This window comes from Ahaetulla prasina, chromosome 1 (genome assembly GCF_028640845.1).
Source record: "Ahaetulla prasina isolate Xishuangbanna chromosome 1, ASM2864084v1, whole genome shotgun sequence".
Classification (NCBI taxonomy): Eukaryota; Metazoa; Chordata; class Lepidosauria; order Squamata; family Colubridae; genus Ahaetulla; species Ahaetulla prasina.
In genome coordinates this window covers 1,277,531-1,292,008 of record NC_080539.1, presented here as the reverse complement: position 1 = coordinate 1,292,008, position 14,478 = coordinate 1,277,531, and the positions used below count along the sequence as shown (strand labels likewise).

Here is a 14,478-nt window from a genome sequence, read left to right as displayed (position 1 = left end):
ATGTAAATGACCAGCTGTCTGCAAGGAGTATAAATCCTTCCTTTCCCCACCATCCAGTCAGAGCTGAAGAAGCTTTTTGGATGAGAAGCGAAATGTCTTCAAAGAAAAACCAGAAAGTCTAGCACTGATGTTTTGGTTCCAAAACAAGGTACTACGGCTGGGGTCTCTAATCTTGGAAACTTTAAGACTTGTGGACTTCAGGTCCCAGAATTCCTCAGCCAGCAATGCTGGGAGTTGAAGTCCACAAGTCTTAAAGTTGCCAAGATTGGAGACCCCTGTACTACAGGCACCTTAGTTCTTCACTTATGACCACAATTGTAAACAGCTTTTCTCTGCTGCTAAGCAACCTGGTTGTCAAACAAGCCACTAGAATTCTACAACCCTTCTCATCATCGTTGTTAAATGAATCACTGCAGGTCACTGAATCACATGGTCAGTAAGTGAATCTGCCTTCCCCCACTGACTTGGTTTCTCGGAAGTATATTGGGTCTTCTGCTTGAGAGGGGGGAGTGTGTGGGGGTGGGACTAGAAGACCTGCGAGGTCCCTTCCAGCTCTATTCTGATCAATGGATTGACCGTATGGATTCTGCAAAAGGTTGTAACTGTGAGGACCAGTTATAAAGTCCTTTCGTTCAGTGCCATTGTAACTTCGTATGGTGGCTAAAGGAATGGTTGGAAGTTAGGGACTACCTGGATGAGAACAGGTGAGTTGGAAAAACTTTTGGACCTTGTTTTTTGACGAGTCATGTTGTTTAGACCATCTGGTGACACCATCTTAAATTTAGAAGGAGAGGAGACAGACCCTCTCCTTTATTCGGTAAATCCTGATTTTTGCCTCTGGCCATTGCAAGGGTGGGTGTCCAGAGGCAATGCCTTTTGTCCACCTCTGGCTTGCTCTCTCTGCTGGCCCTGGAGAGGCCACACCTGGACACAATTCCAGGCACCATTTGCAGAAGAATATCGACAGGCACCAATACAGGTAGTCCTCAACTTACAAGCACAATTGAGCCCAGAATTCATGTTGCTGAGAAGTTTGTTAAGTGGGTTTTGTCCCATTTTAGGACTTTTCTTGGCATGTTTATTAAGTGAAGCACTGCAGTTTGTTAAATTAGTAAACCAATTGTTAAGTGAATTTAGTTTCCCCATTGACTTTGATTGTTGGAAGGTCACAAAAAAGGGGATCATGTGACCGCAGGACACTGCAGCCATCATAAATGTGAATCAGTTGTCAAGCTTCTGAATTTTGATCTCACGACCACCGGAATGCTGCAACGGTCGTAACTGTGAAAATGGTCCTAAGTCACCTTTTTCTGTGCTGTTGTAACTCTGAACGGTCACTAAGTGAATTGTTGTAAGAGGACTATCTGTAAAGGAGAATACAAGTAGTCCTCGACTTACAACAGTTTGTTTAGTGACCAAAGTTACAACAGCACCAAAGAAAGTGACTTTTGACCGTTTTTCACACTTGCGACCCGTGCAGCATCTCCATGGTTATGTGATTTACATTCAATTGGCAATTGGTTCATATTTATGACGGTTGCAGCGGTCCGGGGTCACGTGATCCCTTTTTATGACCTTCTGATGAGCAAAATCAATGGGGGTGGGGGGGAAAACCAGAACTGCAGAAAAAATAATTGCTACCAACCTGCCTTCCATTGAGGACCTGTATACTGCACGAATCAAGAAGAGGGCCGTGAAAATATTTGCAGATCCCTCGCATCCTGAACATGAACTGTTTCAATTCCTACTCTCAAAACGACGCTATAGAGCACTGCACACCAGAACAACTAGACACAAGAAGAGTTTTTTCCCGAAGGCCATCACTCTGCTAAACAAATAATTCCCTCAACACTGTCAGACTATTTACTGAATCTGCACTACTATTAATCGTTTCATAGTTCCCATCACCAATTTCTTTCCACTTATGACTGTATGACTATAACTTGTTGCTGGCAATCCTTATGATTTATATTGATATATTGATCATCAATTGTGTTGTAAACGTTGTACCTTGATGAAGGTATCTTTTCTTTTATGTACACTGAGAGCATATGCACCAAGACAAATTCCTTGTGTGTCTAATCACACTTGGCCAATAAAAATTCTAAAAAAAAAATTCTAAATTCTAAAAAAATTCACTTAGCAACCAAGTTACTAATTGAACAATTGGAGCGGTTCACTTAACAAATGTGGTAAGAAAAGTAAAAAACGGGACAAAACTCACTTAACAAATTTCTCACTTTGCAACAGAAATTTTTGGTTCAATTGTGGTTGTAAGTTGAGGACTATTTGTAGCTCAGGATGGAAATGAGGGGTGCTGTTTTTTGTTGCAGGCGTTTCATTACCTAAATCAGGTGGGGAACAATGGGTCCTTTTTCTTTTTTTTTATAAAAAGTTTTATTTTTACAATCATATCAAATAATTCATCCAATGTACAGTTATATACAATTAGTCGGGCTTGCCCAGTCACCACCCCCCTTTTTAACACTCTTCCCTCTTCTACCTTCTTTTACTTTCCAAACCTTCCTCTCCTTCTCTTATCTACATCCTCTCCTCCCTCCACCCTCCTTCTCCCTCTTCTACCCCTCTTCCTTCCTCTTCTCCTCTTTCCTACCTCCTACTCTCTCTTTTCTCCCTCCCCACCGTTCTAAAATGGTAACTGGGCAGACCCGACCCTACATTAATTATATTTCTTCAGTAATCCCTGTACATTAACCATCACTCCATCTCTAGCCTCAACCCCCCAATTCCCCTCCCCCTTACCCCCCCCCCGACTTCCCAGAATAAAATGCAGGGTATCAAAACTAACAATCATAATCTAAAATAATTCCTAAATTATAATCTCTAGTCTCTCCACACTTAATCACACTCTCAATTCCCCTCTCCTTCAGAAATATATCTAATACAAAATATTTCCTAAATTTACTCATATGCTATTCGATATTTTTTTATCTGATACTTATTTTAAATATAATCAATCCACATTTTCCATTCTAGAATATATTTTTCTAGTGTATAGTCTTTCAAGTAAGCGGAGATTTTTGTCATCTCTGCCAGATTTGATACCTTGAGTGTCCATTCTTCGATTGTAGGTAATTCTTCTTTCTTCCAATACTGAGCAATCAAAAGTCTTGCGACTGTTATTAAGTTCAAAATCAATTTAGTCTCTATAGCTGTATAGTCCATAATTATTCCTAGTAGAAAGAACTGCGGAGTAAACTTAATCTTCTAATGGGTCCTTTTTCTGACTTGTGGACTTCAACTCCCAGCATGGCCGGTTCAGGAATTCTGGGAGCTGAAGGCCAGAAGTCATAAAAGGGCCCATCATTCCCCACCACTGACCAAAATGTTGACCCAAAAGACTTGAGGACTTGCACTGAGGATGCTGCCTAGTTTGGGTAATGAAATATTTGCAAGGAAAAAAAAGCAAAGCTCAGAGGACCGAAGACCTCACAGTCCTCCTCCTCACACGGATGATGTTCCCTAGTTGGGAACAAGAAAATAATTTTCTTTTATTTTTTATTTTCTGCAAGAAAATAAAACCTCCACCCCCCAAGAAAATACAAGTAGTTCCCAACTTAAAACCAACGGAGTCCAAAATTTATGTAAGAAATGGGTTGAGTTTTGGCCCATTTTACAACTCCTTGCCACCGTTGTTAAGTGAGTCACTGCCTTTGTTAAATTAGCAACAAACTTGTTAAGTGAATCTGGCTTCCCCCTTGACTTTGCTCGTCACGGGGTCGCAAAAAGGGGATCACGTGACCCTGGGACACTTGTGACCGTCATAAATGTGAGAGTCGGCCTGTATCCCAATGTAGATCACGTGACTGCAGGGACGCCGCGCTGGTCGTTAAGTGCGACAACTGGTCAAAACAAGCCACTTTTTTCAGTGCTTTCCGAATGGTCGCTAAGTGAGGTGTTGCAAACCGAGGCCTGCCTGTTACAATAACCGCGCTCAGAGACCACCAATATTGGCAGGTTCGGAGGAGAGCGACGAAAACGGTCTTTTTAGTGATTCAATTTGTATGCCGCGGGCGGAGCCCACCCGGCTGTGGGAATCCGCCCCGGGGGAAGAAGGCGGCGAGAAGAAGCGCCGGATCCCCCCCCTCGGGCGGCGACCCTCAGCAAGAGGCGGGCCGGAGGGACGAGCGAGCGGAGCTCCGCCGCCTCAGCCGCGCCCAAGATGGCGCCGCCGGAAGTGGCCGCCCCGCGCGCTTCCGGTGAGTGGGCGTGGCCTGGAGCCCCGCCTCCGCGCTTGCCTGAGGCGGCTGTGGCGGCGGCCGAGCCGAGTTGAGGCGAGCGGATCCCGCCATGGGGAACTGCCACACGGTGGGGCCCAACGAGGCGCTCGTCGTCTCAGGTAGGCCGCCGGGGGAGGGAAAGGAAAGGCGGGGCGAGACGGGACGCGTGTCGTGGGGAGTCAAACACGCGCGTCACGTGTGAACGCGGCGCAGCTGCCTTCGCGTGTTTTCCGGGAACCTGCCTCGAGGCGCCCCCGTCCCCTCGGGGTTGCAAGCGCGCACACACACCCCTCCAGGCCCGTTTGGAAACCTCTGGGGCAGCTCCCCGTTATAGTGCCTTTAGGGGAGGGGGAGATGCCCCACTTTGGGGTAGGGGAGGGAGGGCCTTATGACCCGAATTCCGGGGGAGGAGGGCAATTTTACCCCCCCTCCTTTTGGGGGAGGAGAGGGGGCCTTATGCCTCCGCTTTCGGAGGGGGGGGGGCTTACGACCCGAATATGGGGAGGGGGAGGAAGAGGAGGGAGATCTTACTCCCTTGTTGGGGAGGGGAAGGGGCCTTACCACTCCCCTTTCCAGGATAGGGAGGGGAGGGGGACCTTTGGCCCCACCTTTGGGGCTGGGGGGCATCGAGGGGGGGTTCCAAGCGCCTCTTGGGGTCTCAGCTGATCATATTGCAGAAGGGGGGGGCTGCTTTGGGGATGCATCCCTCCCGGGGAGCCCTTGATGGAGGGATGCACCCTCCGCCTCTGCAGATTCCCCCCCTGCACCTGTTTCTGGGGGTGTGAGGGCGGAGGGGGCAAGAAGACCCCCCAGGAGGGTGTAAACTCCCCCCTTCCTGCCCATAAGCAACCTCGGACCCCATCAGAGCAATCTGGCGGCTTTAGAGCGAGGTGGGTGGCATGCCAATTTGAATAAATGAAAGAGGAGAGGTTGCCCCTGAGCGTGCACAGAGGGCTCTCTCCTTGCGGGGCGGGGGGGGGGGGGAGGTGTCCCTGGAAGGGAGTAAGATGGGCAACCCCAGTTGCTTTGAGGATGGATAATAAAACAGGCCCCAGGATCACATTATACGCTGGGTGGCACATTGTCTTCTTTCCTATTTAATGCTTTGGGCTATCTTTGTTTTGTTCTTGTAACAACAGAAATATTGGAAGTTGATATTTTATCTTAATTCTCTGAATAAAACCAAAAAAAAAATGTTGAAAAGAAAAGAAAACAGTAGCCAGGCCCACTGACTTGAGAAAAGCAGATCACCTTTGTGTGTGTTTTGTGTATGTCATGTTCTGTAAGATACGTGCAGCTGATAAGGAAGTGACAACCCGCTACTGGTGCCACACCCTGGGTTTTTTTCCTGGCTTCCAAGCAAGGAGAGCCGCTGGGCTTGGAAATAATGTCATTTATTTTATGGATTTATTCATCAAAGTTGCGTTTCATTTTCCTTTTCCGTGGTAGCAGGGGGCTCCCGGGCGGGACCCCGAATTTGTGACCCCATTGAGTCTTTGTAGCTTGAGAAGGGTCCCTTCTGTGGCTTCAGGATTTGTCGCCTTTCTGAAGATGGTCTTGGGAAAGGGGTGTTGCCTGGGATGACAGGTAGTCCTTGATTTGCGACCAGAGTTCAGGCCAAAAATTCTGTTGTTAAGTGAGGCGGTTATTAAGTTAATTTTGCCCCATTTTATGACCTTTATTGCCACAGTTGTTAAGTGAATCAAGTGCAGTTGTGAGTGATGCAGTTGTTAAGTGAATCCGGCTTCCCCATTGAGCTGCTTGTCAGACGGTCGCAGAAGGTGGATCACGTGAACCTGAGACATTGCAACCATCATAAATACGACCATGGGGATGCTGCAATGTTTGTAAGTGTGAAAATCGGCCATAAGTCATTTTTTTCAGTGCCATTGTAACTTGAAAGGTCACTAAGTGAATTGATGTAAGTCGAGGACTGCCTATAATGGAGGATACAGGTAGTATTTGTACATATAGATAATCCTCAACTTATGACAATTGGGACCCGAATTTCAATGGCTAAGCAAGGCAGCTGTTAAGGGAATTGTGCCCAATTTTACGATCTTTTTTGGCACTGTTAAGTGAATTACATGGCCATTAAGTGAATTACATGGTCATTAAGTGAATCATGTCATTAAGTGAATGGAGGGGCTTGACTTGGCTTGTCAGAAGCTAGCCTAGAAAGTCATAAATGACAATGGGTGACCCTGGGTGCTGCAGCTATACCTGCACAAGGCTATATGTTAATTATTGACTACAGCAATTAAAAGAAACAATTAAATGCAACCCAGTTCCAGATGATGGATTCAACCTTCAGGGCCAGTTTATCTGTGGGCCGCTTGCATTGCAAATCTGGCTTCTTCTGGAACCATAGAGGTTTAATTAATTTAACATGCCTGAGGGCAGGATAGGAAGGAAGGAAGGAAGGAATTGAAGCTCCTCAAAGAGACATTCAATCTAGAATTAAGGAGAAATTTCCTTGACAGTGAGAACAATTAACCCCGTGAGCCTCTGGAAGTTGTGGGTGCTCCAACTCTGGCAGTGTTGAAAAACAGCTTGGAAAACCATTTGTCTGGAATGATTTGGGGTAACAGTGTCCAATCTTGGCAACTTTAAGGCTTGTGGACTTCAATTCCCAGAATTCCCCAGCCAGCTGGCTTGGGAATTCTGAGAGTTGAAGTCCACAAGTTTTAAAAGTGGCCAAGGTTGGACACCCTTGGTCTAAAGTCTTCTACCCAAGTAGGGAGTTGGACTAGAAGACCTCCAATGTCCCCTGCAACTCTGTCATTCTGTATTCTGTTACTATTGAGGTTAGGCTTTTGCAAAAATCATTCATGTTGGACTGATTCCTTCTTGACCAAGATCCCTGATCTTTGGCGATCTGAAAAGATCTTCCTTCAATCTTTAGCAGCATAGGAGCTGCTTGACTTCCCATATTGATAGTCATTACACTTACAACCATTCCTTTACTGTTCGTTCAAAGTCACCACACCACTGAAAGTGTTTTACAAGTGGTCCTCACACTTATGACTGTCGTAACATTCTCACAGTCACATCATCAAAATCTGATGTTTGGTGACTGATATTTATTTATTTATAAATTTTATTGGCCGCCCTCCTACCTCAGGGTACCTGTGGGCAGCTTACCATCCTAAAAAACAAAAACTGAACAGTGATAAAAGCATAAATAAAATACTACACACAGAATAACAGAGTTGGAAGGGATCGTGAAGGTCTTCTAGTCCAATTCCTATGTGAGCAGGAGACTCTATACCATTTTAGACAAACGGCTGTCCAATCACTTCTCAGAAAACTCCAGAGATGGAGTACCCATAATATTGTGGCAAGCTGTTCCACTGGTTAATTGTTCTCACTGTCAGGAAATCCCTTCTTAATGCCAAGTTGCTTCTCTCCTTGATGAGTTGCCATCCGTTGCTTCTTGCCCTACCTTCAGGTGCTTTGGAGGAACCCCTCAAATACTGGAACCCTGCTATCATCTCCACCCCCACCCCCACCCCGGTCCTTCTCTTCTCCAGATTGGCTTTATCCAATTCCTGCAACTGTTCTTCATAGTCTCCAGTCTCCTAATCATTTTTGTTGCTCTTCTCTGCATTCTTCCCAGAGTCTCAATATCTGTTTTCTATCGTGGCGACCAAAATTGGATGCAATATTCCAAGTGTGGCCTTACTCAGGAATTATGAAATGGTATGAACGCTCAAATATTGGAAGAGGCTCTCGTGTCCTCCTTAGTCCTTCTCTTCACTAAACTAGACATCCCCAATTCTGCAACGGTCCTTCCCGTGGTTTAGTCTCCTGTCCCCTGAACATCTCTGTGGCTCTTCTCTGAACCCTTTCCGGAGTCTCAGCCGGTGGTGGGTTGCTACCGGTTCGCCCCGGTTCAGGTGAACTGGAAGCAGCAGGAGGCATGCCCACGAGCGAACCGGTAGCGACGGGTTTTAAAACCCACCCCTGGTCGCAGCATGACAGTGGCAGCATCCCCAGGTCATGTGTTTGTCCTGTGCTCTCCCTTGTGAGCATCCCCAGGTCCTGTGCTCAACATTTCCCAAGAGCCTCCGAGAACCACAGTTTATTTGGGATTTGCATAATGACCTCAATGCACTTTAACGACTTCGGTGATTGGCTCAGCAACCGTGCCCAAAAAAAGTTTGTAAAATCAGCCATGACTCGCTTAACAACTGCCTGGCTTATGAACAGAAATCCTGGCTCCCGTTGAGGTCATAAGACGAGAACGACATGGATACGGGATGGCCTTTCTGGATTATTCCATGGCAATTATTCTACGCCTGGGGTGTTAATGATTAAACCAACATCACAGTGTGGCTTCTGGGAGGGTGAAATATTCTAAACCTCTTCAAGGAAGTTCCTCCAGTCAGACTAGCATTTGGGTTTTCTTGGTCTAATAATAGCTGGTTGTGAAATCGAGTGACACCCACAGTACAACTGATTTACCTCAGCAGCTTCCTATTTTCACTTTTATTTTATAGATTTCCTGAAAAGATTTGTATAAATGTGCCCTTTATGGGGGGGTTCTCGACTTATGACCACAACTGAGCCAAAGTGTCCTTTGCTAAGCGAGGGGTTCATTAAGCAAGTTTTGCTCCATTTTACCACCTTTCTTGCCACAATTATTAAGCAAATCATTGCAGTTGTTAAGTTAGTCACACACACACACACACACACACACAGAGTTGTTAATGTTAGTGGAGAGTTGGATTATATGACTTGGCACTTGGCACAAATACAGGTATTCCTCAACAGTTCATTTAGTGACAGTTTACAATGGCACCGAAAAAAGTGACTTATGCCCGTTTTTCACACTTACGACCGTGGCAGCATCCCTGCGGTCACATGATCAAAATTTATTTATTTATTTATTTATTTATTTATTTTATTAAATTTCTATACCGCCCTTCTCCCGAAGGACTCAGGGCGGTGTACAGCCAGAATAAAAACACAGAATATATACAATTAAAAGAAATTAAAATGAACTATTACTATACGGCCGATAATTAAAACAATTTAAAATTTAAAATTTAAAATATTATTAAAACCCCAATTTAAAATCAACTATTTATGCCAGTCCTGCTTGAATGAATAAATATGTTTTAAGCTCACGACGGAAGGTCCGAAGATCAGGCAGTTGACGTAAGCCAGGGGGGAGTTCGTTCCAGAGTGTTGGTGCTCCCGCAGAGAAGGCCCTACTCCTGGGGGCCGCCAGCCGACATTGTTTGGCGGACGGCACCCTGAGAAGGCCCTCTCTGTGGGAGCGTACGGGTCGATGGGAGGCATAAGGTAACAGCAGGCGGTCTCGTAAGTACCCGGGTCCTAAGCCATGGAGCGCTTTAAAGGTGGTAACCAGGATCTTGAAGCGCACCCGAAAGACCACAGGAAGCCAGTGCAGACTACGGAGCAGTGGTGTTACGTGGGAGCCACGAGCGGCTCCCATTACCACTCGCGCAGCTGCATTCTGGACTAACTGCAGCCTCCGGGTGCACCTCAAGGGCAGCCCCATGTAGAGAGCATTGCAGTAATCCAGCCGAGACGTAACCAGAGCGTGAGTGACCGTGCATAAGGCATCCCGGTCAAGGAAGGGAACTGGCGAACCAAGCGAACTTGGTAAAAGGCCCTCCTGGCGACGGCCGCCAGATGTTCATCAAAGGACAGCCGACCATCCAGGAGGACACCCAAGTTGCGAACCACCTCCTTTGGGGCCACTAACTCGCCCCCAACAGTCAGCTGCGGGTGCAGCTGACTGTACCGGGGTGCCGGCATCCACAGCCACTCCGTCTTGGAGGGATTGAGCTTGAGCCTGTTTCTCCCCATGCTTGGCAACTGACTCGTATTTCTGACAGTTGCAGCATCCTGGGGTCTCATGATCCTCTTTTGTGACCTTTTGACAAGCATGAGGAAGCCGGATTCACTTAACAACCGTGTCACTAGCTGAATAAACGAAGCGATTTGCTTAACAACGATGGCAAGGAAGGTCGTAAAATGGGGCAAAGCTCACTTAACAAATGTCTCACTTAGCAACAGGAATTTTGGACTCTTGTGGTCGTAAGACGATGACTACTTGTACAGGTAGTCCTCGACTTACAACAGTTCATTTAGTGACTGTTCAAAGTTACAACGGCACTGGAAAAAGTGACTTACGACCATTTTTCACACTTGTGACCATTGCAGCATCTCTATAGTCATGTGATCAAAATTCAGGCATTTGGCAACTCATATTTATGATGGTCGCAGTGTCCTGGGGTCACACGATCCCCTTTTGCGACCTTCTGACAAGCAAAGTCAATGAGGAAGCCAGGTTCACTTCACAACCATGTTATTTACTTAACGACTGCGGCAAGAAAGGTCATAAAATAGGGGAAAATTCACTTAACAAATATCTCACTTAGCATCAGGCATTTCAGGCTTGATTGCGGTCGTACTTCGAGGGCTGCAAGCCAATTGCCAAGCACCCTAATTCTGATCACTTTGGACCAGGGGGAATGCTTGCAGTGGTCACAACTCTGAAAATCAGTCATAAGTCCCCTTTTTCCCGTGCCGTTGTAATTTCGGACAGTCACTAAACGAACTGTTGTAAGTTGAGGAGTACTCCCTGTGTGCTGGGCACCCCCAGCAGGAGCCCAGCCTGCAAAGCGGGATTTGACCAGGTGCTGGCGGGGCCTCCGCGAAGTGGCTTTGGCAGTCTGGGGAAGGGCTGTTGTGTAACCCTCTCTCTTGGGGAAGGGCAGCATGAGGCGGCTATCGTTTCTGGAATGTGCGGCTGCTTTGCCAAGACTGCACAAACAGAGAGGGGCTGCCTGGCGGCCTCTGCGCTGGCTGGGTGTGTTTCCTGTTGTCGTGTGTTTCCCAACCTCATTCTTTTCATATACTGTAGTCAGGGAGGCTTCCCGGCAGGCCAGAATGTTATTTGAAAGGCCTGCTTCTTTTAAGGACTCTCTGACTACAATCCGGGTTTGGGGCCCTTATCAGAATCAGAACAGAGCTGGGAGGGACCTGGAGGTCTTCTAGTCCAGCCCCCTGCTCAAGCGGGAGACCCTAGATCAGGGGTGTCAAACTCATGGCCCGTGAGCGGGATGCGTCACGTGCTGGCCCCACCCAGTTTAGTGAAGGGGGAAAAAGCCCCCATACATCACGTGACCATGACGATGCGGATTTGACACCCCTGCCCTGGACCATTCTAAACAAGTGAGTGTTCGGTCTCTTCTTTAAAAACCTCCAGTATTGGAGCGCCCACAACTTCTGGTGGCCAGCTGTTCCACTGGTTAGTTATCCTCACTGTTAGGAAGCTTCTCCCTTAATTCTGGGTTGCTTCTCTCCTTGATTAGTTTCCAGCCATTACCTGCTTTCCTTCCTTCCTTCCTTCCTTCCTTCCTTCCTTCCTTCCTTCCTTCCTTCCTTCCTTCCTTCCTTCCTTCCTTCCAGAATCATAGAATTCTAGGGTTGGAAGGGACCTTGGAGGTCTTTTAGTCCAACCCCCTGTTCAAGATGGAGACCCTCTATCATGCCAGACAAATGGTTGTCCAACCTCTTTTTAAAAACCTCCAGTGATGGAGCACCTACAACTTCTGGTGGCCAGCTGTTCCACTGATTAATTGTCCTCACTGTCAGGAACTTTCTCCTGAATTCTGGGTTGCTTCTCTCCTTGATTAGTTTCCATCCATTGCTTCTTGTCCTACCCTCAGGGGCTTTGGAGAAGAGGCTGTCCCCTTCCTTCTTTGTGAAAGCCCCTCAAATATTGGAAAACTGGTATCATGTCACCTCCTGGGGCTCCCTTTCCCTAGACTCCACTCAACTCCTGCAATCCTGCTTCGTATGCTTTTGTCCCCAGGCCTTTGATGACTGTATCTTAGTTGTTCTTCTTTGTACTTTTTCTAAAGTCCTGATGCCTTTTTTTTTTCATGTGGGGATCAAATTAATGTCCTTATAAGAGGACTGGAAAGAATAGGCCAGGTTGCTTTGCTCTTGGAGGGTGGGAGTGGGGAGGAGGCATGGCCCAGCTGTCTGGAGCTTTCCTGATCTTAAGCCACTAAGCTCCTTAAGTGGGTGGTGGTGGGGAGAGGTTGAACTAGAACAGGGGTCACTTTTAAGACTTGTGGACTTCAACTCCCAGAATTCCCCAGCCAGCCTAACAAAAGGAGATCATGTGACCCCAGGGACACTGCAACCGTCATAAATATGAGCTGGTTGCCAAGCTCCTGAATTTTGATCAGGTGACCATGGGGAGGCTGTAACGGTTGTAAGTATGAAATACGGTCATAAGTCACTGTTTTCCATGCCGTGGTAACCTTATATAATCAGCAAATACAAATACAGCAAATACCTGTATCATGGTTATTGGCAACAGGTTGGACAAGAAGCAGCGGATAGAAACTAATCAAGGAGAGAAGTAACCTGGAATTAAGGAGAAACTTCCTAACAGTGAGGACAAGTAACCAGTGGAACTGCTTTCCACCAGAGGTTATGGGTACTCCATCACTGGAGGCTTTTAAGAAGAGACTGGGCAGCCGCTTGTCTGATACGGTATAGGGTCTCCTGCTTGAGCAGAGGGTGGGACTAGAAGACCTCCAAGGTCCCTTCCAACTCTGTGATTCTGTGTTTTGTATGTAGCTTTCCTCATGGGCAGCCTTTCCCAATCTTGGCCACTTTAGGTGGACCTGGTGATGTGGAACATGAGCGCATGGTGATAGATAAAGTGCTGAGAACATAAGTGGAAAAAGCGGCAGGCGTGACCATTTGCTCACGTGTCCCCTCCTGCAACCAAGGAGCTGTACACGGGGGGTCCCCCTTTACCCCCAGAATGGTGAAGAGCATGCCTGATACCCCTCCAGCAGCCCAGCCAGCAAACCAGCTGATGAGCCTTATTTATCTTTTTAAATTTAATTGATTTTTTAAAAAAACTATGGCCGCCTAATTCAATCAAGTGACTACTGGCTTGCTCAATCGCACTGTGGTGGCGATTGGATTATGCCCAGTGCAGCCTCCCGGGTGGCCCCCGGACTCTTCCTGCGTGCCGTGCCTGCTCCTCCCAGCTCCTCAGAGAGACATTCTGCTTGGCAGCCCGTGTGAAGCACTCACACTTACGTTTAGCACACAAGTGCAACCTTCTGGCCACAATTTGCTCCCGTCAGGCTGGTAATGAACCAAAGCAGCTTTTCTGTAGTGGATTCAGGAGAGAAACAGACCAACAAAAAGATCTTGACAAACTTGAACACTGGGCCCTATCCAACAAAATGAATTTTCATGTGGAGGAAAGTTTTACATTTAGGCAGGGGCCCAAATGCAGATTAGTTGAGACCTGGCTCAAAGACAGTCCCTGGGAGAGGGACCTTGGAGTCCTAGTGGACGATCACTTAAAGACAAGCCAGCTGACAAAAAAGCTAATGCAATCCTGGGTTGTTTAAACAGAGGCATAGAATCAAAATCACGTGAAGTATTAGTTTATAAAGCCTTAGTAAGGCCACACCTAGAATACTGCAACCAATTTTGGTCACCATACTAAAAAAAAAAAAAGGAGTTGACTTGGAAAAAGTTCAGAGAAGAGCAACTAAGATGATCAAAGGCCTGGAGACTAAAACATTACAAAGAACGGCTGCAGGATTTGGGTTTGGCCAATCTAGAGAAAAGAAGAGTTAGGGGGGACATGATAGCGGTCTTCCAATCCTTGAGGGGCTGTCACAGAGAGGAGGGGGTTCAAATTATTATCCAAAGCACCAGAAGGCAGGACAAGAAACAACGGTTGGAAACTAACCAAAGAGAGAAGCAACCTGGAATTAAGGATAAATTTCCTAGCAGTGAGAACGATCAGTGGAACAGCCTGCCACCAGAAGTTGTGGGCGCTCCATCACTGGAGGTTTTTAAGAAGAAACTAGACAGCCACTATCTGAAATGGTACAGTATATAGGTCTCCTGCTTGAGCATGGGGCTGGACTAGAACAGGGGTCTCCAACCTTGGTCCCTTTAAGACTTGTGGACTTCAACTCCCAGAGTCCCTCAGCCAGCAAAGCTGGCTGAGGAACTCTGGGAATTGAAGTCCACAAGTCTTAAAGGGACCAAGGCTAGAGACCCCTGGACTAGAAGATCTCCATGGTCCCTTCCAGCTCTGCTCTGCTCTAATCTAATCTAAACAGGCTTGGAAGGGACCTCAGAGGCCTTCTAGTCCAACCACCTGCACAAGCAGGAAACTCTATTCCACAAATGGTTATCCAATTTC

General features: G+C 46.9%; 1 protein-coding gene across 3 annotated transcripts in view; it reads left to right on the top strand.

Annotated features, from left to right (window-relative positions):
* Positions 1-4,203: 4,203 nt before the first annotated feature.
* Positions 4,204-14,478, top strand: part of FLOT2 (flotillin 2) — a 38,510-nt gene continuing 28,235 nt past the window's right edge. For 2 of the 3 annotated variants that reach the window (XM_058163940.1, XM_058163941.1), the window contains exon 1: positions 4,204-4,360. In XM_058163940.1, coding sequence (XP_058019923.1) covers positions 4,312-4,360 — 49 coding nt within the window. In that variant the 5' untranslated portion in view covers positions 4,204-4,311. The remainder of the gene's footprint in view (positions 4,361-14,478) is intronic. The other variant, XM_058163942.1, reaches the window with a different exon arrangement.